Source organism: Chlamydotis macqueenii, chromosome 8, assembly GCF_036417535.1.
Source record: "Chlamydotis macqueenii isolate bChlMac1 chromosome 8, bChlMac1.mat, whole genome shotgun sequence".
Lineage (NCBI taxonomy): Eukaryota > Metazoa > Chordata > Aves > Otidiformes > Otididae > Chlamydotis > Chlamydotis macqueenii.
In genome coordinates this window covers 31,180,612-31,201,812 of record NC_141563.1, presented here as the reverse complement: position 1 = coordinate 31,201,812, position 21,201 = coordinate 31,180,612, and the positions used below count along the sequence as shown (strand labels likewise).

The 21,201-nt window shown below is 35.6% G+C and overlaps 1 protein-coding gene across 3 annotated transcripts in view; it reads left to right on the top strand.

Moving 5' to 3' along the window:
* The window catches only part of FAF1 (Fas associated factor 1), a 167,605-nt gene that overhangs the window by 49,318 nt on the left and 97,086 nt on the right, over positions 1–21,201 (top strand). For all 3 annotated transcript variants that reach the window (XM_086753732.1, XM_086753731.1, XM_086753733.1), the window contains one exon: positions 2,533–2,638. In XM_086753732.1, the coding sequence (XP_086609858.1) occupies positions 2,533–2,638 (106 nt within the window). The remainder of the gene's footprint in view (positions 1–2,532; positions 2,639–21,201) is intronic.

Genomic DNA, 21,201 nt, shown 5'->3' with positions numbered 1-21,201 from the left:
ATGGTCCAGGTCTTATGGCTGTCAGACCATGTGAGATTTTGAGGAGCTTTTACAGGAGCTCAAAGGATTGGATCAGTTGACCACTGCATTTCTGTGCAAGCAGAAGTAACATTCCTCATTATATTATTTTTCTGAAGAAAAGGTGAATAATTAACCATGCACTTTAATTGTCAACACTTTCAAAACTATCCTCATTTTTTTCAGGATCTGATTTTTTTTTAGCCAGCTTAAATTTCAGCTGCTTCTTTGACTTCATTTGGCCACGAGTATGTACTGAGAATTTGCTTGTTAACAAAATTCAGCTTGTGAACATTCAGCTTGTGTTGTTCAGAAATCCAAAAAGTGGAGGTATCAAAATTGTTAGTTACTTCAAAAATTGAGGCTTTTAATTTTAAGGTATTGCATTTAAATTAACTGTATTTGAAGAGTATTTTTTCTTTTTCTAAATACTCTCTGCTATCACATCCAGATGAAGCAGAGAAGTGGAAAACCTTTCTTGTGAACAGATGCTTTTTACTGGCATGCTGTATTTTGGAGAGTACTGAAGTGTGTGTATCTTGCGTACCTTGAGGGACTGAGGGTTTGATCGAGCTAGCCTGTTTCATTCTATGTTTACATCAATTACAGAATGCAAATGTGAGTCATGTTATCGGTTAGCATCTATAGATTTTCAGATAGAGTCAAAAATAGCGATAACAGAGCCTTGTGTGATTCTGTATGGAATCCAGAGCCGTTTGCATATGCTGTAATTAATGTTTTCAGAGCAATTAAATATGTCATTTGCCTCCAGTATTTGGTAAAAACAAATAAAAAAATCAGGATCTTAAAAAGCACAGCAAGATATCTGAGTTGCTACTGAACATTTGCCAGAAGAAAATACGGTTTTGGCAGTGCTGAACCTATTGTTAACAATCAAATTAGAATTACCTTCAAAAATAGGCGTACAACTTTTCAGGACTATTCCCCCCCTTTTTTTTTTTCTCTCTTTTGAAGGACTGTTAAGTATTTTAAAATTTTTTTAGGCCTTTTTGTACCAGATTTTGTGACAAGTGCAGCTAACTTCATGTTCAGCATAGATGACTGACTTCACTTACATTTGTAGTGTCTCATGCACTTGATGATACCTAGCATTGACAATGAGTTAAATTTATCTTCCATATTACAAACCCATAAAAGATGAGAAATAGCACTTCGTTATTTTGTTTTGTAGTATGTGATTTATTACATTTAAGATGTCACAGAATCCAAATTAAGTTGCTGAGTGAAGATCTTTTTGTAAGGTAACTTTTCTTGAGATGTTAAAGCAACTTGTGCTTCTCTTGCTAAAGCATCCAGTGAGTATTGCATGGGTTCCTCAGCATCTGAGCAGCAAAACTGCAGCTCAGTAATTCCAGTAGAAGGAAAAATTAACAAATCAGGACTCAAATAATCTAGCAGTCTTAAATGTCGTCTTGTATCTTAAGATACAGCTGTGCTCATCTGCATACAGAATTTGCCCTTTAATGCCAAGATGAATGGCATGTTGAAGTGTCATGGAACAGTGAAGATGAGAAGGAAATTATTCTGAGAGTATATGATCAGAAAAAAGAATCGCATGAGCCCAATTTGATTGCATATGCCACTGAACAGATCAAGTCTGCATAAATATTGTTGAGAAATCCAAGCTATGTTCCAATGTTGCTGCAGTTTTGTAGGCTATATAAGATTGCACATAGCTGTAATTGCCGTGTCTGTAACAGAAGTCCTGCCTTCTATTTTGTAAAGTAGATAGCTGCATAATTTTGTACCAAATTAAGCAAACAGGATGCCTTTTTAACATCCAGATGTTTTGTTACCAGGAAAATCACAAAAAAACCCTCCAAGTTTGTAAAAGCATGAACATACAGTTGCCCTGTTTAATGTGTATCTTAAGATTATTATTTTTTAATTCATATGATTAAAGATGTTTTAATGTACATTTGAAACAATTTGAGCAGAACTAACTTATTAAAATGCTCAATACCCACATGAGAAATTTTGCTGTGGTTAGTTTTCCAGTTCTAATTAGCTGAGTTTATGTGCTTTGAGTGAAACTAAGCGGAAGAATTTCCATTTGGTTTATGCTTCAGGTAACCCTAGAGAAGCGAGAGCATGCTTTGCCTTGTTCTACTCACCATCAGTTTTTAATGCGCATTGTAGCTTGATATTTTGTCTGGTCATCAATATGCTTACAAGCCTGGTATTAATGGCATTACGAGTGCTAAATATTCCCGATGTTTGTGAAGATAATGTGACTCTCTCCATTTTGAGAATACTTACCATTAGAAGAGCTTTAAAGGCTGCAGTCACCTTATTAAGGAAGGAGTTCAGGAATGGCCTTTGGTCATTCTCAGCATGCTTCCTTGCATTTAAGAGTGAAAAGAGAGATGATAATGTTGTGCCTGGACTTGTCCATGTAGAGTTTAGGGTACCCTGGGGTTTTTGCATCTAACTGTAAAACAAGCTATAACATGCTTATCCCTGATTTTCTTGTTTTTCTTTCAACCATTTCAGGGCCCTGCAGGAGTCATTAAATCAAAACTTCATGCTGATCATCACCCATCGAGAAGTCCAGCGGGAGTACAACCTCAACTTCTCAGGAAGAAGTACCATTCAGGAGGTGAGTGGTATTTCGCAGCTGAAGAATAAATATAGCTCGTTATAGCTAATGCGGCTCTGTTAAAAAGGGTTTACGTGGTCTTGATGGATATGCCTTTATTTTATTTGTCTCCTTTTCTGGTTTAATCAACTGAATCATCGAGATTGCTGCAATTTGATTGAAGCCCTTAGCCTAAAAAAGATGTTCCAGTAAATTATACAGAATGAATGTTTCTTTTTGCATTGTAGTAGCAACATATACGGACAGTGTTAATTGAGTTCTTCTAGAGTGATGAGGAAAAGCAGTTATTCAAATTATGTTTCATCTTCAGGCCCCTTGAAGCTCCCTCTGTCTTCCCTTCTTTTAACCATCTCCGTTTCCATTTTGTAGGCACCTCTGCCATTACTGGTTGCCTTCGTAGTGGTGTAATTCTTACTAGCTTGGTAGCCAAATGGTTTTGTGTATAATGGATGTCACTGCTGTTCTGTAGCATGGCCAGCAAGGGGTGATATTGTAAAGAAGTTCGTCAGAATTAAGTCCCATAGGAACAACTATCTGTAGTATGACTCTGGACTCTCTGAATTTAGAACAAGCAGTTCCTGCATATTTTTAAAACTCCTTTCTAAAGCCAAAGTTTGCTGTCTAGTGCTCCACAGTATGTCTAATTCCAGATGTTTTTTGATGTTGTTTTCCATATAACCCACTAATTTCTGGAAACATGACAAACAATCTAGAAATGTGAATCTTCAGAATTCACATTACAAAATATTAAGATTATATGTTTGCTTTTCAAATTAAATGTATGTTTGCTATTGGTCTGACACTTCTCTCAGCCGTTTAGAGTTGAACAGATTTTATTTAAGTTTTCATGTCACATGCTGGCATTGTAGACAGAATTATTTTAAGTTCTGTAATATTAGCTGTAGGAGCAATATCTCATACAACAATGAAAAGTGATCATTAACTGTTTTCATTGTGAATCCTGTTATTCTTAGATCTAAATTCTGCAGAAACCTGTTTTCTACTTTACCTTTCAAAATCTATTATAGTAAGTTCTGGATTTTTTAATATGTAACATAAACAAACAAACGTATCTGTTTGTTTTTTGAGGGACCAAGCTCTGACTCTTTACAATTAAAAGTAATTTGAATATTTATGGAAATAAATTATCAGAATATTTGTTTTAAAATTTAAAATGGTAAGATTCTAAAAGAAAACACATGCAGACATACTGTCTCTTTGTTTTTTATCTATGCTTTATCAATTACTACTTTGCTGGTGGGTCTTACCCAGCTTAAAGGGACCAGAAAGCTGTGACAGTGCATGGGAATCTAGGCTGCCTTTACATGGACTGAAGTTTTCTTGTTTGTTGGTACTGGCGGGTTACAGTCAACATCTTAACGTGTAAAGTCAATGTAATTTAAAAAAGTCAGTTATGATTTTCCCCATTAAACAACCAAAATCCAGAAAAACGCTGTCACTCCATAACCAGCATAGGCACCAAACCTTTCTTTCCCTTTCTGCCTTGTATCTAAGTGTAACGTCCAATAGAGTGCATAAAATTATGAAGACAATTTCAGAGGCTAAAATGAAAAGAGAACTCCGGACCTTCTTGTGCAGCTGATGCTGAACAGGTGAATGTGTCTGTGCAAAGTCTTGTGGAAATCACCAGGGATTTGGCGGACGTAAAAGGGTTGGCGAACATTTGTCTAATTATAGAAAACAAGCACTGTTTTGTATGTTAACTCCCTAATGGCTTTTTAATTTAATTTTTTCTTTTAGCATAGAGTGAGCATTGTAACAAATGATTGATGAATCTAGTTAGTCTGTGCTATTTGGAGGAACTGGTGATATCTTTCCTTCTCTTCTCTCCTTTGTCTCTCCAGGGACTCTTAGATTTTTTTTTTAATTTTTTTTTTTTTCCCTTCACTCTCTTGTTCACACTTTAACAAATTAATAGTTTACTTTTCCTCTGGTGTATTTTTGTAATCGTGGAAAAGCTCTATGTGAGTTGCGGTTGCCAGCCACGAGAGGGCGAGAAGGACTATTCAATTATTGCCTAAAAAAGCCGCTCAGTGTTTTCAAATTAGCTTCTGGTATATTAACAAAAAGGAGTATAATGGCCAAGTTATTGTTTGATTTACAGATAATTGGCATATTGCAGGGAGGAGACTTAATTTCACCCTTTTAAATTAAACAGGGAGATTTAAAAAGACATAAAATATTCATTAATGTTCAGTGATTATAAAGCAGTGGCATATATTTATTCTACCTTTATTACTGTTTCGATGGGAAAATACTGCAAATATTTCAGAAATCGACTTGGCCATACTGACAAGTTGAAATGTTTAAGCAGTGTTAATGCAATCTACTCACATGTTCTGTACTATGCAGAAAGATTCAAAATGACTACATCAATTATTAAAAGAAATATTTAAAATTCTATAAATGTTCTACTGCTTGCCACACTTGGGTGCAACTGTCTCTAGGGCTAGTTGCTTAGTTTGTTGTTATTATTAGTGCTGCACATTTTAAGGAATAGATTTTTTTTTTTTTCCCAAGTGTCTAAAAAAAAAAAAAAAACCAAACCCACCACAAAACAAAAAAACAACCAACCACACCAAAAACCCAACTCCAGCACCCTTTCAAAACTGTCATAAATATTTTGCAGTGGATTAAATGCAAAATCCTGTGAGCTGTAAACTGTGCTTTCCTGAACTATTGTTGCTTCAGTTCTCAGTCGTCATTTTTTAATTAATTGTTTAGAATGCATGTTTAATAGTAAATGATATTTGGATTAATTGTTATTTCAAAGAAGTCTTGCTGTTTAATGGGGAAACAATCTGACAGAAAATTCTGAGAGAAGCCTGAAGCTGTAGTACTTGTGTCTGCTTCCACAATTTCTTCCCTATTAATTGAATAGTTGGATTTTGGATGGTACTTGAAAATGCTGCCCTTTTTTTTTTTTTTTTTTTTTTTTTTTAAACATGAATTATCAACATCTTCAGCCTTTCACGTATTAGGATTTAATTTCTCAGTTTAAAAAAAAAGTTACATTCAATTATATTGATGTGGGACTATGAGCCTATAGGGAATCTTCAGAAATGAAATAAAAAATTAAACCAAACTTGTCCAAAATTCTGGATATTGGATTTTTATTGTGAATTGGACAGGGGAGTTGTTAACTGGGAAAGTTAATGATAACATGTTGGCCTAAATTGCAAATTAATCTGCATCACAGATTTCTGACATCTGTTTGTTCTTGTAAAATTGCAGTATTAAATTAATTCTGGGCAGATACTGTTCTGGGAAATATCATGATTACTTTTTTTCCATGACCCGCATTTTAAAGTGGAAATTAGTAGGTTTTGTGCCAGTTTGGAGACTGTAAATTAATACATTTCAATACATTTCCAATGTATTATATGGTTAAATAAGGACAATTCTGACAAATTGAACTCCTAACACTTAGAAGACTAAAAGGAGTTTTCTGTCTGAATACTTGCTCTTTATTCTGCTAAGCTGATTTGTAGAGGATATCCATAATTGGAGTGGGAGAATTTTTAAATTTTGATTTGCAAAGCTATGTGCTAAATTATTACAAAACATTGCCCCATTCAACATTATTTGTTTTCTGTCGATTCTTATGAACTTGTTCTCATTTAGAAATGGACATTTCTACTTTTCATTTTCACAAGTTTCAGTTATATTATTAGATGGAGATTAAGGATAGCCCTTTTCAGAGGGGAAAATATTTAAATGTTTAATGGAAAGCAAATTTATGTTCTCTTCCTGGAGTAGACAAACTAATTTGTGAAAAACTTTCTGAATTTGAGTTCTTGTCACAATAGCATGCTTCATACTTTTTGGAGTTTTAGTCAGTGACATAAGGGGAAAAAAAAATTAAAAAAAAAAATTAAACAAACTGGATAACTGGTAAAAACAAGGAGTTCATGTTTGTCTATTTTGCTGTTGATATTGACTTTGAAGGCTTTTTGTGATGCCTGCGTGCAGGGTTACAGCAGTATCCCATGTACACGAGCTGTCACTGCTAAAGGGTGGACGAGTGAAATACGCTGAAACCCCAGACCTCTTGTAGATTGGTGATTTTGGTTAGTAACTGCTGGAGATTCTGGTTGAGAATGTACCGGGTGCTATAATTCCTAGTAAAACATAAAATCTGTGTAAACAATGCAAAGAAGATGGGTCCCTAAATACTGGCTGCCTGCGCGTAGCTGCATCTGCTCTTTATTCCCTTCCTTTGGCCAATAACCTCCGCAGAGGCTGGCTGCTTAGCATCCCTGTCACCTGTGCTAGGTAATATATTTGTTCTTTGTTCCCTGTAGACTTACTGGCTAAGGTGGAATATGAAAAGCAACGTATCCAATAGCATTCCAGGCAGGAGGAGGAACTATTTGTGCATACAACTGCTCGTGCTGAGATAAACTATAAATTCTGTGTTTACAGACCCTAATGACAGTTTGAAGTCCTTCGTGTTGAATTTTTAAAAAGTTTTTTTATAAGTGGATGAATGAGAAACAAGATAGAAAACCACCATTTATAAACGTGCAGGCAGAAACGTTATTTAAAATGCCTAAATAAACGTGACAGATAAATATAGGTAAGCAGATGAATTACCTTCAGCATGCAGAAAAATAATCCAGCTGAAGGTCTTGTACCTTTTTCAGATCTGATTTTTTGGTTTCTGTACAAAATATTTTCAAGCCAATTGTTGTTGAGTGAGATCATCCACAGTAAAGGTCAGGCATTGGCACAGGGACACGAAATGTATATACAAATAATGTTGTTCTTTTTAATGTTGTAGCTAAGTAATTATGTTAACATACATTTGCCAGAGGCCAGAATATGGACATATCCAAAGATGGTAAATACATTAGCAATTTCAGAAAGAGTTGTCATATTTTGAGATTTTTAAATTTGCTTTAAAATTGTTGAAAACTATTCTTACACCGATAAAAATCGGTAACTAACACTTTTTGGTATTTGATAGGCGGTGCACAAACATTCTACACTATTGTTCAATTATTCTCTTAGTATCAGAGAAGCTGGTAAAATATGTTGTTGCTATTCTGATTGAACTCAAGAGACGCATATCCTTTTTGTGAAATTTGAACATTTTTTTTGCTTTTTAAAGAAATCTGCCGTGTAAAAATTATGTTCAATTTATAGCGAGTCATAACAACAGTATACATAATTTAAACGTCTGTCGCTGCGATACCCTCAGTGTTCTACAGTGGTAAATGAGTGACAGCGAGCAAGCTCGGTTTTGACTTTTTAAAGGGAGAGAAAAATCTATTTTTATAAAACTAAATCAACTTCTTGATTTGTTGGTGGTTTTTTTTTTTTGCCTTTCTTTTAAAGAAAACCAGCACGTTGCTAAACTAAAAATGTATTTGCTGAAAGAAATCCTTGATAAACTTTTTGTAAATGGTCATGTGTTAGGAATTAGATGAGAAGGATGTTCCTTGGGAAATAAAGAGAAGGTACCTTTTGTGTACCTGTTCAAAAGTGATAGCTTTATTAGGCACTTAAAATATCTTAATATCTGACTGTAGAGATCTGTTTCGAGGAGATCATACTGATAAAGGTACAGAACCATTATTCTTTTTATGCAACAGAAACAGCAGTAGGAGATTACGGAAGGGCACTCTTTTACTTCTCTATTAATTATGACGCTTAATACTTTCCTGAGAGAGTATGTTTCATAACCTGTAATTCGGTTTTGGTGGGTTTGGACGTGCATATCATTAAAGAAACGATCTTCAGTTATCAAAACCTAGTAAACATGGACATTTTTATATGCAAGAAAAGGCAGAGAGTAAATAATTGCACTGGTGACCAATACTGTAATAATCCTGTTTTACAATATGCACTTGACAGGTTGTAATAGTGCTAATTGAAGAGACTAATTCACACTTGCTTCATTCTATTCAAAGGCAAAATCAGCAGCTTGTTTTGCTTTTGACCAGATGGTCCTGATGAACACCTACTGTGCACTTTAAGTGCTTTACTAGAATTACAAAGGCTGGGGGCTGCGTCCGACTCAAAATGATTTGAGAAGAGAAAAAAAAACCTCGCTGCTCAATGGATTTGGTGCAACTAAATTAATTCTAGTGGGCCCATTACACATTGAGCCCCCTTTTCAAAGTGCTGAGCCTCCTCGTTTGTTCTGTAGCAATGAGAAAGTGAAAGGCAGATTACTGCAAACAGAAATAAAAAAAAAAAAAAGTGCTGTGAAAAGGAGAAAAGAGGCCTTGAAGCCTTTTCATATCATTTGGGTTTTTCAAGTGCGTTATTTTTGGGGAGGGTGGATGTATGAAAAGCCAATTGGAGGTTTTTTTTTTTTTTTTTTTTTGTTTTAAAGTGCGCTATTTAAGTACTATGAATATAAAAGCAAGAGCAACAGTTGACTGAGTTTACTGTGGTAAAGCTTTGTGTCCAAGGATGAATCAAATTCACTCTAGTCAATGCTTTGTATTTTCATATGAATGTAGGGTTCGTTTCACAAGACTGTGTCTGTTTAGGATAATTATAATTTAATATTTTCCTTTCATAAAGTTATAACTGTAGATATCTAAAATTTGCTGAAAGCAAGCTTTTTTTTCCTTGAATAAATTTAGACGCACCCAGAGAGTTTAAAACTCCCAAGGAAGCTGTTTGATTTCCAAGGGAAGGCCGCGCGTGTTCCAGTAGCGCCGAGGCACAGATTATTATAACTAATTAGAAGTCACACATCTGTTAGCTTTCGATTTTGTCAGCGCTTGCAGCTTTATGTGTATATTTGTATCTCCCTTCTTCCTTTCTCTGGTTCTCTGTTATGCTCCATCCATAAGCGTAGCTGGATTTGAGAGAAAATTGCAGAGGATAAGGATCAATTTATTTGAATTTGCAAGTAATGAGGAGTCATTGTTATAATTTTGGTTATAGGTTTGGCTCTGTAAATGCTCAGTCATGTGAGTTGTCCTTATTTTAGAAGTAATCACCTTGAATTGAGCTTCGCTCATGTAATTTAAGGATGCGAAGGATTTTGGGGATCAAGACCTAATTTAAAACCCTGAATTTTTAAAAAACTGCAATTAAAACCATCGCCTGCTATTCTGATTTTGAATATTTGCTGTGTTTTACTTTCGGATTGGAGAATTTTTATGCAAGTCTTCTATCATAATGCTAGCTATTAAAAAGGTGTTAGTGTGAAATGACAAGAAAACCTAAGCAGCTTTATGAAGACATTAAACAGCTATGGCCCTAGTTCCTCTGCTGTTTAAAGTGGGAAAGCAGGACTCTGTAGCTGAGTAGCATAGTGCTGCTATCTGTATAAATTATATTTAGTTGAATCACAAATGAAAAATTAATTTAGCTTTTTTTTTGCAATTAAAAAAGATTAATTTACAGCTTGCAAATTAAAGTGTACTAGAGCATAGTTTAACCTTTCTATCCTATGTTAACTATAACATGATCACTTCTGTTATTGCACGATATACACTTATTTTAAAAAAAACAATCGCTGAATCGCTGATTTGTTTTCAAACAATGAAATTTGTATTTGTGCAAATTATAGTAGGCACAGTATTCTCTCATGTTTTCTCATCAAACAACCCAATTATACTTATAAATAGTGAGGTGCTAATGAACTGTTGTTCTGGAAAAGTTGTTGGTTTTTTTTTTTTTTTTTTTTTTTTTTAACTTGAGTAAGAAAGGAAACACTTCACAATTTCAAAGTGCTTGTTTGGTGGGAAAATATTTGAAAATATTGTACTTATGGAAATCATGTTGGTGCTATCACTTTTAAACACACAACAGAAGCGAATCTAAAACCTCCATCACTTCATATGGAGCGCAACTCGATTCTTGACACTGTGAATTGCTCGCTTAATAGGGAACCGATGATTTACTTTTATTCATTGAATTATAGAAGCTTTTTCACTGAGAGTTTATAATTCAGTTGAAAGTTTATTCATGCATTCATTTAATAGAAAGAGGAATTTTTTTGAGAGTTGCGGTGATGAGGCTGTTTTACGTACTTGACGACGCTGAAATGGTCAACAGTATCTTAGGGGCAGCGTAATGATAGTGCTGTGCTGCATCGCTTTGGAATTGCTCTGCAAAGAAAATACTCATTTGCCGTTTCAAATGTGAATTAATGATGTTTGTCTCTGGCCCATAACATCTCAGTGAAACGGTGTGCTATCTCTTTAGTGAACTCATTTCTTATGATTTTTCATTTGTGTTCCTATGTCTGTGTAAAACATGAACTTGAAAAGTTATTCTTTTGTTTTTGTACCAGGACTCACGGGCATAAATTGAAGAGTCTTGCACTCATTTAAAGGATGAAATGGCCTCATAATCACCCTCAAGAAATCCCTGTTACTGTTTTTTAAAGGGGTTATAGAAGCTCTCAGCAAACATTTGCAATAAGTGGCAAAATTTATGCCTTGCTTTGTGATAGTTGCGTGACCAGACAGTGGGGTATAGGATTGTTTTAAGGTTTTTACAGCTGCAGGCAAAAAGCATCTGTTCCTTGAAAAGCCTTCATTGTTTAGTTTTGACACTGACTTTTCCATGCTGCTTGTACCAGTCTCTGGATTAGGTGCCACTAAGATAAAATTTGTTTTAAGTTGCTCCCAAATGCAGCTGTCACTATACACGGCCTTGTAGCTTAGGCAAATCAAAACAAGCAGTTTTGTACAAGGTCACCTCCGTAGACTGCAAAAGCTCAGAGCAGGAATTTTGACAATATTGTATCTTGTGAGTAGCTAGGCTCTTCACTTTTGTGTTGGTTTAATAATTCTTTTGGTGATTGCTAACGTGTACGACTGTCTCACAAACAAGGAAAGAAAGGGATTTTTAAACTGCGCTGCTTTTTCTTTTACATATACTTAATATTATATTTATTTTGATAGAGCAGTTACTGGTATTAAATGACATACTCTCCGTGTCTGTGTGTTTGTATCTCTACATCTCTACAGTGAAATGGAATGGTTTACAAAAAATCAGGGAAAAGAGACATTTTTGAAAGAGCTTCCATTTCTTTCCTTCAAAGTTTCCAGTGAATTAAAAATGAAAGAGCACTTCATTTTTTGTATCCCAGAGTTGTGTTAATTTCTACCCAGCTGGTCTAAAATGATTGATACAAAGCCAAATTTGTGACTGCCTGCATTACAAAGTCTGTAATTTGCTAATGAATTATGATAATAATCTTTCATCATACATGAAAGATTTAGACAAACAATTTACTAACTATATAGTTTGATCACAATTTTTGGGTTTGTACCAAGCCTGGAATCGACTTTATTTTTCCCTACCTAGGTTAGCAGAGCAAAGTGAGGTTATTCTTAGCTTGTTCTGAAAACGGTACTGCTGGAAAGTGCATGGGGATGATGATGGGCAGCAGAAACAATATAAACTCCCTTCTTAATGTATATACAAATCAAACCATTCAGTATCCAACTAAAGAAGCATCACCGTAGGCAGGCCATAAGAAGTTTCTTGATACTGCAGCTACTGTTGAAGGGACGTAGAAGTAAGTGAAAAGAGGTTAGAGATGTTTCTCAAGTTAAACCTCCTCCAGTTATGGTAGAGACAAACTGCTGAAAGCATAGCTAGGCAAAGGCATAGGAGCAAGGTAGGCTTAAAAAGAAAGGAGAAGTCAACTAAATCCTTCAGAAGAGGGGTAACTGCCACAAGATCCAATCAACCTGAGTGAAATTTGTTGTTATCTGCAGTCGTCAAAACAGTTGATCGTGCACACTCTGAGGATCTTTTGAGGACAATGTCCACAGTAGGGTGTGAGCACAGTATAAGCAGGTGTCTTCCTATAGGAAATCTGTGGATCTTCTTACGTGGATCTATGACCAAAGGTTACTCCCAATTCTGTGGAGCTTACTTCTGCATTGGATATTTTACTTTTCCAATAGTGAGCAACCTAGGAAAAAGAAGAGGAGCTTTCAGTTCAGAGCCCTCTGGCTTCTGTTTTGCAAATAGATTCGATCATTTCTCTGCTTCTCTTGAGCTTGGTTTAATTCAGTGGATTCAAGTTAGTAAATTGATATCCACTTTAAAAAAAACAACCAACAAAACCCTCAAGACCTAACACACGTGTCCAGTGCTGCCATTATTGTTTGGATTAAACTGTTGACTTCAGTGGTTTCTGGCTTTATATTCCTTTCTTCAGAGCATGAGTTGCCTAGTTTCTCACTCCAAAACCACACACACCCCGAAACCAAATCGTATAGTTTCTCGTGGCTACTGTTAACATGAAATGTTGTGGGACTGGTGAAAAGGTAAAAAAAATAAAGAAACAAGGAGTAAAGGCAAGAAAGTAGGGCAACCAGTGATATCAAGAAAATGTGAATACTGGGGATGTGGCCTTGTGAAAAGACAAGGAAAGGAGCTTTAGGGTAGATGCTGAATGGAAAGGAGATTGAACCATGAACAAAGGCTTTTTGTTGTTGTTTTGTTATGTTGTTTGTTTTTATCATATGTAGGGAACTAGAACTTTGTGAATAACCAGAATATTTTCATTAATTACTTCTCACAGAATCTGGTTAAAAAGGAAAATGTCTTAAGTTTGCTTAGAAAAGGATATTTTTAGTGAATCTTCCCAGCTGATAGAAAGTGCAGAACAGTGCTGTATAGACTTAATCTATTTGAATTCATTGTGTTTTGGAAGAAAAAGAGATTATTATAAAATCTTGAAATTGTTTTTTTTTTTTTTTCTTGAGTTACCTACAGAAGTTCTCACAGACTGTGCCATATATAGCAAAAAATACTGCTCATGTTGGTTCTTCAGGGATGATACCTTTGGATTTACGATAATTTAATACAACAATAGAAATTTTTGAGACATTCATTTGTATCTGTTGCTTTGGAGTTGGGGGGGATCTATGTGTGTGAAGAATACATTTTGTGTACTAAAGACCTTGACCCTCACGACTGTTCTTCCTCCCCAGGAAAGTGATTCTCTATAGTAGCTGTTAGCTGGTATATCTGATATCTAGTAGGTCTCTTGGAAATTATGACGTTACTATCATTTGAAAGTGTAGAAGAATATCTGAAGACCTTCACAGTATTGGAAACAGACAAACAATAAAAGAAAAAAAAAAAGGGAGAGAGGAATACAGAGAACAAGAATTTTTAACTATTTTTCTACAATTTGTCTATAAGGAAGAAAGACTTTCTTTCTACAAATCTGTACTTGCAAAATGACAGTAAGTGGGACTGCCTGATGTCACCCAGCATAGCTGTACATACCTTACTGCAACCTCGACAAAGAGAAGTGGAAAAAGGAATAATGAGTCCTAAGAACTGACATAATTTCAGTCACTTCATTCACAGCATCAGGACAAAATGCAGCACCCCAAATATCTCTGCAATTTCTTCCAGGAGAAAGAGAAAGGCAAAGTTTTTATATTGTTCTTAAATTTATGTTACTTATTTCTGATGACAGGCTGCCTTTTACTGACTTCACCAGCTCTAAATCAGTAACTCTTACTTAAAAAACAGTTAGCTATATTTGTGTCCCATTATTGGTTTCTCTGCAACTGTAAGCTGAATTTCAGTTCAACATCTCTCCTGTGTGTCTTGCATAAACTCCTGTTTGCACTTACCCACAAGAAGTTCCTCTTTTTAGACTAGAAGGACTTATTCCTGAATAATTCAAAAGTGGGGAGTGTAAGAAGTGCTCAGATTAAGCCGGGGAGTGTTTTGTGTGTTGACAATTTCACCTATAACTAACAGTCTCTTTCACCCACTCTGCTTAAAAGGTCTTGGCTCTTTTTTGTTCTATGCATTGACATTGGACTGGCAGAGAAAAGGCTAGACTGCAGCTGAGAACTATGACCATAGGGCAGCCTATGCCAGGACTAAGATAAACAAAATGGAAAAGCTCTGACGTTCACAAAAAGCAGCAACAGAACGGCGGAAGAGGATACTTTTTTTTTGGTAGTATGAAACAGTAAAGTGAAACTTCTCTTCCTGATACAAAAGGTAAACTGTCAAGTCACCCAGGTCCACATTAATATTTCAAGGTTGAGTTTCTTGAGGCCAATGAAAAATACGGAAATTCTGTACAGCATTCCGTGAGGTCTGGGTGGAATGAAAGTCTCTCTTTTTTTTTGATAAACTAAGAGTTTATCAAAACTCTGAAATGAAACTTGAATTGCCATGGGGATGTCTCTGCTCTCCTCCTTAAATCTTCCCACAGAACACTAAGTTGTAGTTCTCAGCCATGTCTACGTTAGCATGCAGGACAGGGCAACAGAAGGCCTGCATAGAAAACCAGTTGGTGGTGAGGGTCTAACATCCATGCTACTTACGTTTCTGGAATTCTACTAGGCACCATTTCTAGTCTGGTCTTCTGGACTGAATGCTTCTTAGCAGCTGAAATTTAAAAATTATGTATCTTCTGTTTTAGAGTGATTCTAATGGTATTTGGTTTGCATGCTCTGAAACCGCTCCGTTGGACGAGCGGGAGACTTAAGATCAGGAGTGCTTTTTTGAAGTGAAACACCAACGCAATTCTGTTCTACAAGGACTGGATCTGCATCAGTCCTTTGGTGCAAAACAGTATTTTCAAATATTACGCCACTGGGAAACCTTCTCCATTGTAGCAGAAACATTGTCATTTTTAAATAATTCTGTAAAAAGAGGTGGTGAGTTCTTCTTCAATGGGAACAAGTAAATGAAAGATTAAGTAAAAAGTGCACCTCCTTTGTGTTTTCAACTCACTGCAGAGTATCCATGCAAAGAATCAACATGAGCAGTAAGGACAAGCCTTTTGAATAGCCAAAAAGGTATAGTTTTTCCTTTGAAGAAGTACATTAAATGTTTATTCTGAAACATAAATGCAGACTGTTTGAAGTAGAGGACAATTTTAGTGTGCGGTCTCAAATAAGCATCTGTCATCTCAAGATCCTGGTATCAGAAGAGAACTGCAAATCCAATTTCAGTTCTCATTTTGTGTCTTTTGGCTTGTGTCAGTTTATAGGTCTGATCTAAGATCACTCAGTTTTGACTTACAAAATCTGACAATCATCCATCTATATTTTCTCCTCTGTAGGTAATTTTGCTTGTTTAGTAAACCATATATTTTTCTCTTCTTCTCTGCTTTTAAAAAATTTATTTCTTCTGTTTCTTTTATTTTCTGTTCGTCCATGTATATGTTTTCTTTTTTTACTGCTTTCTCATTTCTGCTCTTTATCTGCTGGTTTACTGACTCTCTTACAATTTTTAATGAAAAACTTGAGAGACAATCTTCATTGCTGCTTGTTTAAAAAAATAAAGATGGTTTATCAGACTTAACTTTTCTAAATACTGTTTTCTCCTTACAATGCAGAAAAATATACTGTAAATCAGAAACTTTTAAATTATTATGCTCTTTGTACTTATTTTCTGCAGCGCAGAGTGCTTAGTATGTTGAATTACACTTGAAAACTGTCCCCATGTGGAGGGAATTACTTAATACAATGCTTGCATGTTAGCTTTTCAGAGACTAAATTTTCACTGATTATTATATGAATATCAAATGGAATTTTTTTCTGTCAACTAAATTGTTATTCTTGGTGTTAACTTCCATAGTTCAATAAAATTACACTTTTCATGGGATTTAGAAAAGAAGTGTTTTTACATTTTTGGTGTCTTTTGGTTGGTATATATTTTATACGCTGAATTTGCATAACTATGAGTATCCTTGTGGCTTGGAGGAGGAGCTGTTAGTACGGATCTGTAAAACAGTTGTTTTATTAACGTCTTCACAGGGAAAAGCCAGGCAGAATAGCTAAATATGTAAATGAGCAGCTTGTGATGCTCTAACTTGTCAAATAACCATTGATGCAGTATAGCTGAGCAAACTGTTTCAGTGTGTGCGTATACAGTAGGTATTTCTCTCCAAATTAATATTTGCATTTGAAATATGTGTGTAGTGCAAATACATGAGAAGTATATAACAATTAATAATATTTTGTGTTTGATGTTTACATATTGTGTGCTCTGCATTTTAATTCTTAATGTTATCTTCTTTTTAATAATCTTGAATTAATGTTCCAAATGTATTGATTCAAAGGGTTTTATTGCTTAGTTATTAAGGTTTGATAGGCATTTATACCCTTGAAACAGGTTGTGTTTGGTCAGTAGTTAGCTGGCGTTTTTTGAGGGTGCCATTTTGTTCTTCAAAATCTCAGACCATTTAAAAACTCCTGTGTCATCTTTATGAATGTTTGAGTTGTAGTGATGAAAAAAACCCTTAGAATAGAACGCCAATTTAATAGTGTTTTACAACTTAGAACTGCTCTGTGCATAAACACTACATGATTTTAAAATAAAAGTCTACTTCTAATCTGATTTAGTTAAACCAACATGAAGTGTTGTGTGAACAGTCTTATTTATCTTAAGGGCAGCTTGTTCTACTTTAACATAAACAGAGGAGGGATTAGAGGAAGTTCAAGCAAAGTAAGGCTTGTCCTTGGTGAGGTAAAAAGAGTAATTTCAACCTGTATTAGTTAATACATGACAAATAAATCATACTAAACCCCTTGTGTTTACAAAACACTTAGTCATATACATGCATCTGGTAGAGGGCAAAACTTTAGTTTCCCTCAGGAGTCTGATCTTCACTGTGCAAGCAAGTAGGAACTACAGTCTGTACTAAACCAGCTGTAAAATAATAAAGTAACGCCAAGTACTGTAGTGACAGATGTGAAAGATGCAATAAACCTTGTAAGCATGCTCTTCTGTCTTTTACAGTCTTAGTATAATGAGCTTAAATTTTTCTCTCTGAAGTGACACATATTAAAGTGTATAAATAAGGACTTTGATTTGAGGACCTTTTACGGTCTCTATTTATGTAACAAAATTATTACCTTTATAATAATGCTGAGTAAAAAAAAAAAGTGCTATGTTTGTCAAGGTATTTAGTATGCCCTGCTGGATTTCTTTCCATGATGACTTTCTTGTTCAGCCAAAAGGAGACCTTTGACTTTGGTTGGTTTCATAGACAAAAAAAAATGCTTCTCAGACTTTTTTGAAGTCTTTTTCAATTCCTTGCATTCTCATTTGTGAACTGTAATGCAGTTGGACTAAGGGGAAAAAAAAAGTCAGTTTTGACCTCTCTTCTTTGACTGCTTGGCAAGTCAAATGTAGTGTTACATTAGAAATTACTAGAAAGTTTAGTATTCATATCCATTATAAATAAAAATTTGTTTACGCTTTTGATTTCTATAAAAGTGCTATACATGTTCTACCACTGTTAAAATGGTGACTTGCTGGGTAACTTTTTTTTCAATTCTTTGTCCAGCTTAATGATAAATTTCACTATTACAGAATAAATGAAATGTGGAAATACTCTACTGTATCAGGAGACTTATGGTGGTTTGGAGGAGTGCAGTGTTGCAACAGTTGTTCTGTGATCTCAGGGAACGGAGTGGGAGATGTGGAGCAGTGTTTATGCAAAATAAAATTACCTGTATTTCCAAAATGCACCTTAAGATAGCTTATTTTTCTGGTTATTTTATAAAAAATGAAGATCTTGTAGCATCGTAAATTTAGGGCTCGTTCTGCCTTCCTGTCTGCTTGCGTGGATAGGATGTTGCTCCCGCAAAGCTGTTGGTTGGGAGTCGTGCCCTGCTGCCCTCCTGGTAGAGGCATCCCCAGCATTTGAGGGTGGGAGAGGGAGGAGGAGAGGATGAGCTCTTCTCAGCAGCCAGTTGCCCTTAGACTTCTGTTTCGGATCCTAGCTGGGAGTCAGTGTCGTTTTATAGCTGTATTTAACTCCCTGTCATCCTGTTCCCCTCTTCCTCCCCATATGCCGCTTTGAAGGCAGCCCCTGGGGTCAGCGGCAGCCTGGCTTCTGCAGGAGTTGCTCGGAAAGGGAGCCTGAGAAGCCGTGCAGAAGCAGGAGCCAGGCAGACCTGTCAATGGCTTTTTCCCCGCTCAAGTGTTAATTGTGGTCACAAAAGTTAAGTGTTTCTGTAAAATTAACATCTTGGTATTATGTGTTTATTTTCCACCATGTAGCTTCGATGTCAAGTTTACTCAGCAGACAAGTCAAAACAGGAATATTTTTTTTCAGACTGCTGTTACAGCAAGTCTCAGCCTGGGATCTCAGAAAATCACAGTGTTCGTTCCAGTTAGCAGCTAATAGGAAACAATAAAGATCTAGGGTTCAGAATTTAATTGGCACTGATGTTGATGCAGGAAGAACAACCACACACAGTTTACTCTTGTGAAGCTTTATTGATTCTTTTTTAAAAGGAAAGCTCTGATGAAAGTAAAAAGAGGTGTTTAATTTGCAAGTATTTCTACACAGTTTTTATTCTGAAATGTGCTTTTTCCATCCCCGCACAGTAAACATGCCTTAAGATCTTCTGATTCAGAGACAGATACTGAAAAAACAAAAGTGTAAGGTTATAATTTCTGCTCTTCAGCTTCTTCATTTGGATGACAGTGGGCCTTCCTTACAAGTTAAATTTACATCTTTCCCAAGACTAATATCTGATGTGCATTTATAAGTCTTTTCAAGATGGTTTGACATCAGTGTATCCTCAAAATCTCCATCCCCAGTTTCTAATCTTTTAGTGATCTACTTCCAAGGATCAGATCTGGAATATCTCTTTTGGAGAGGTGGGCATATGAACAGAAGCTTCCTGTTTTTCTGACATTACTGGTATGCCAAACTCTAGAAACAGGATTCCCCCCCCCCCCCGTCACTAAGGCAAGTGATCTTTTGATTTTCCTGAGTAACTAAGGCTGTTTCTTCAAGTTCAGATTGATTCCATGCTCTCAGAGTCTGCAACAAGGTCAAAGATATGCACCAGATGCCTTTGAATGATTTCCCACTCCCATGGCTTCCTTGCAAACCGTTATAGAGTCCCCAGGGTACTGTTGTTGGCGCTGCCACCACAGATAGACCTGTATCCAGTAGCTGGTGTCTCAGTCTCTGCTTTAAAAATAATTTTTATTATTTTGGAAAGGAGTGACCTATTTCACCTCCAATCTGATCCATCCAATTTGCCAATTGGTTATATAAATTTCTTCTGGTCTGGAATTACAATTTAAAGTGCCTGTCTCTGTGACACCATTACCAGCAGCTCTTAGCTTTTTGTTGGCTTTCTGCCATCCCTGCAACCTTTTTTCCTGCTGCTTTTCAGAAATTCATTTTCACAAGACATCTGCAGACAAGCCTTTTCTGGGTCTTCTAATCCATCAGGCTTTAATAATGTCCTCTTATTTCAAGGAAAGAGAATTTTACAGAAACTTTTTAGTAGTGGATGTTCATCCTAATTGGTAGAAGTAGTCCAGGAGACTCACCAAGATATAGCTGAATGACTTGGGTTTTGGTAGAAGTCTAGATCCTTGTCTCTGATGGAAACCTGTTCCCAAGGGATATTGGATTATTTCCTGGATCTTAGAGTGCAGAGGTCTCAGATCTCTCTTAGCTACCCAATAAGTCTTTGTCATCTCAGCCCGTTGTCCATTAGTAGAAGCAAGGAAAGTTACTGCTCAAAGCAGAACTTCTTGGTTGCTGTTAAATAACTGTCCTTCCTGGTCTGAGGTTTCCTTTGCTGTTGTTGCAGTGAGATTAAAAATATTTTGAAGTATGTGGGGAAAAAAAAAGACTGTATATAATAAAAAAGACTGTATATAATAAAAAAGACTGCACAGGAGCAATTCATTACTCTTCCTTTCAAGCACTTAAAAGAAAAACAGAGCTGAAAATATTTCTTTGGGAGATACTGAAATACCTCATTACATCTTTCTTTTTATTGGCTATTGAGGTGATAATTCTGTAACAGGAATGAAAGAGAGGGTAAATTTTGCTTTGATTTATAGAAATGTGTTAATTTAAGCTGAACAGATCTTTTCTGATCTTAGTATTTGTTATCTGTGAGTATTGTTTTGTAATACACAGTTTCTAGTTTTATTTTAGAGAAAAAGTCATTGTCATGGAGACTTTATTAATTCTATTTGGAGATATTTTTGGGGAAATTAGTAGCTGAGTTTCTAAGAATGTGCAACTGAAGTGATTTTTTTAATGAAATGAAATAATGTTCACTGCTGATTTAATAGTTATAGATGCATGTCAAACTAAGACTGAAAAATGCAGAGAAAATAATTTGTATATTTAAATAATTAAGTTAACCTTTTTTTTCAAATCTTTCTGTTTCAGTGAGATGGCAGGTTTGCACAGTAGAACAGTTAAAATGGCCAGAACAGCTTCAAATTAGCACTTTTTCCTAAGTGATCATTTTCTGTTGTGCAGCATATCAATGGTAAGCTTTGTAAAGACTAGAGTCTACAGAAAAGGCAACTTCTGTAGTGTCCTGGTCAAACAGTAATGAAATTGCACTTGTATATTCAAGAAATATTGACCCGTCTTCATGAAACAGCTTTGTGATTTCAGTGATGTGTGGTTTCTGTGTTGCTTGGCCTAGACAATTCTCCAAGAAAGTTTCCATTGAAGAGATTGTGAAGTAATTGTTGTTGAGAGAATTGGGCACTCCTCTTAAGCAGTACAATATAATGTAGTTTTATTGTAAAATTTTTGAGTTTTAAAGGGAAATGTTATTTTG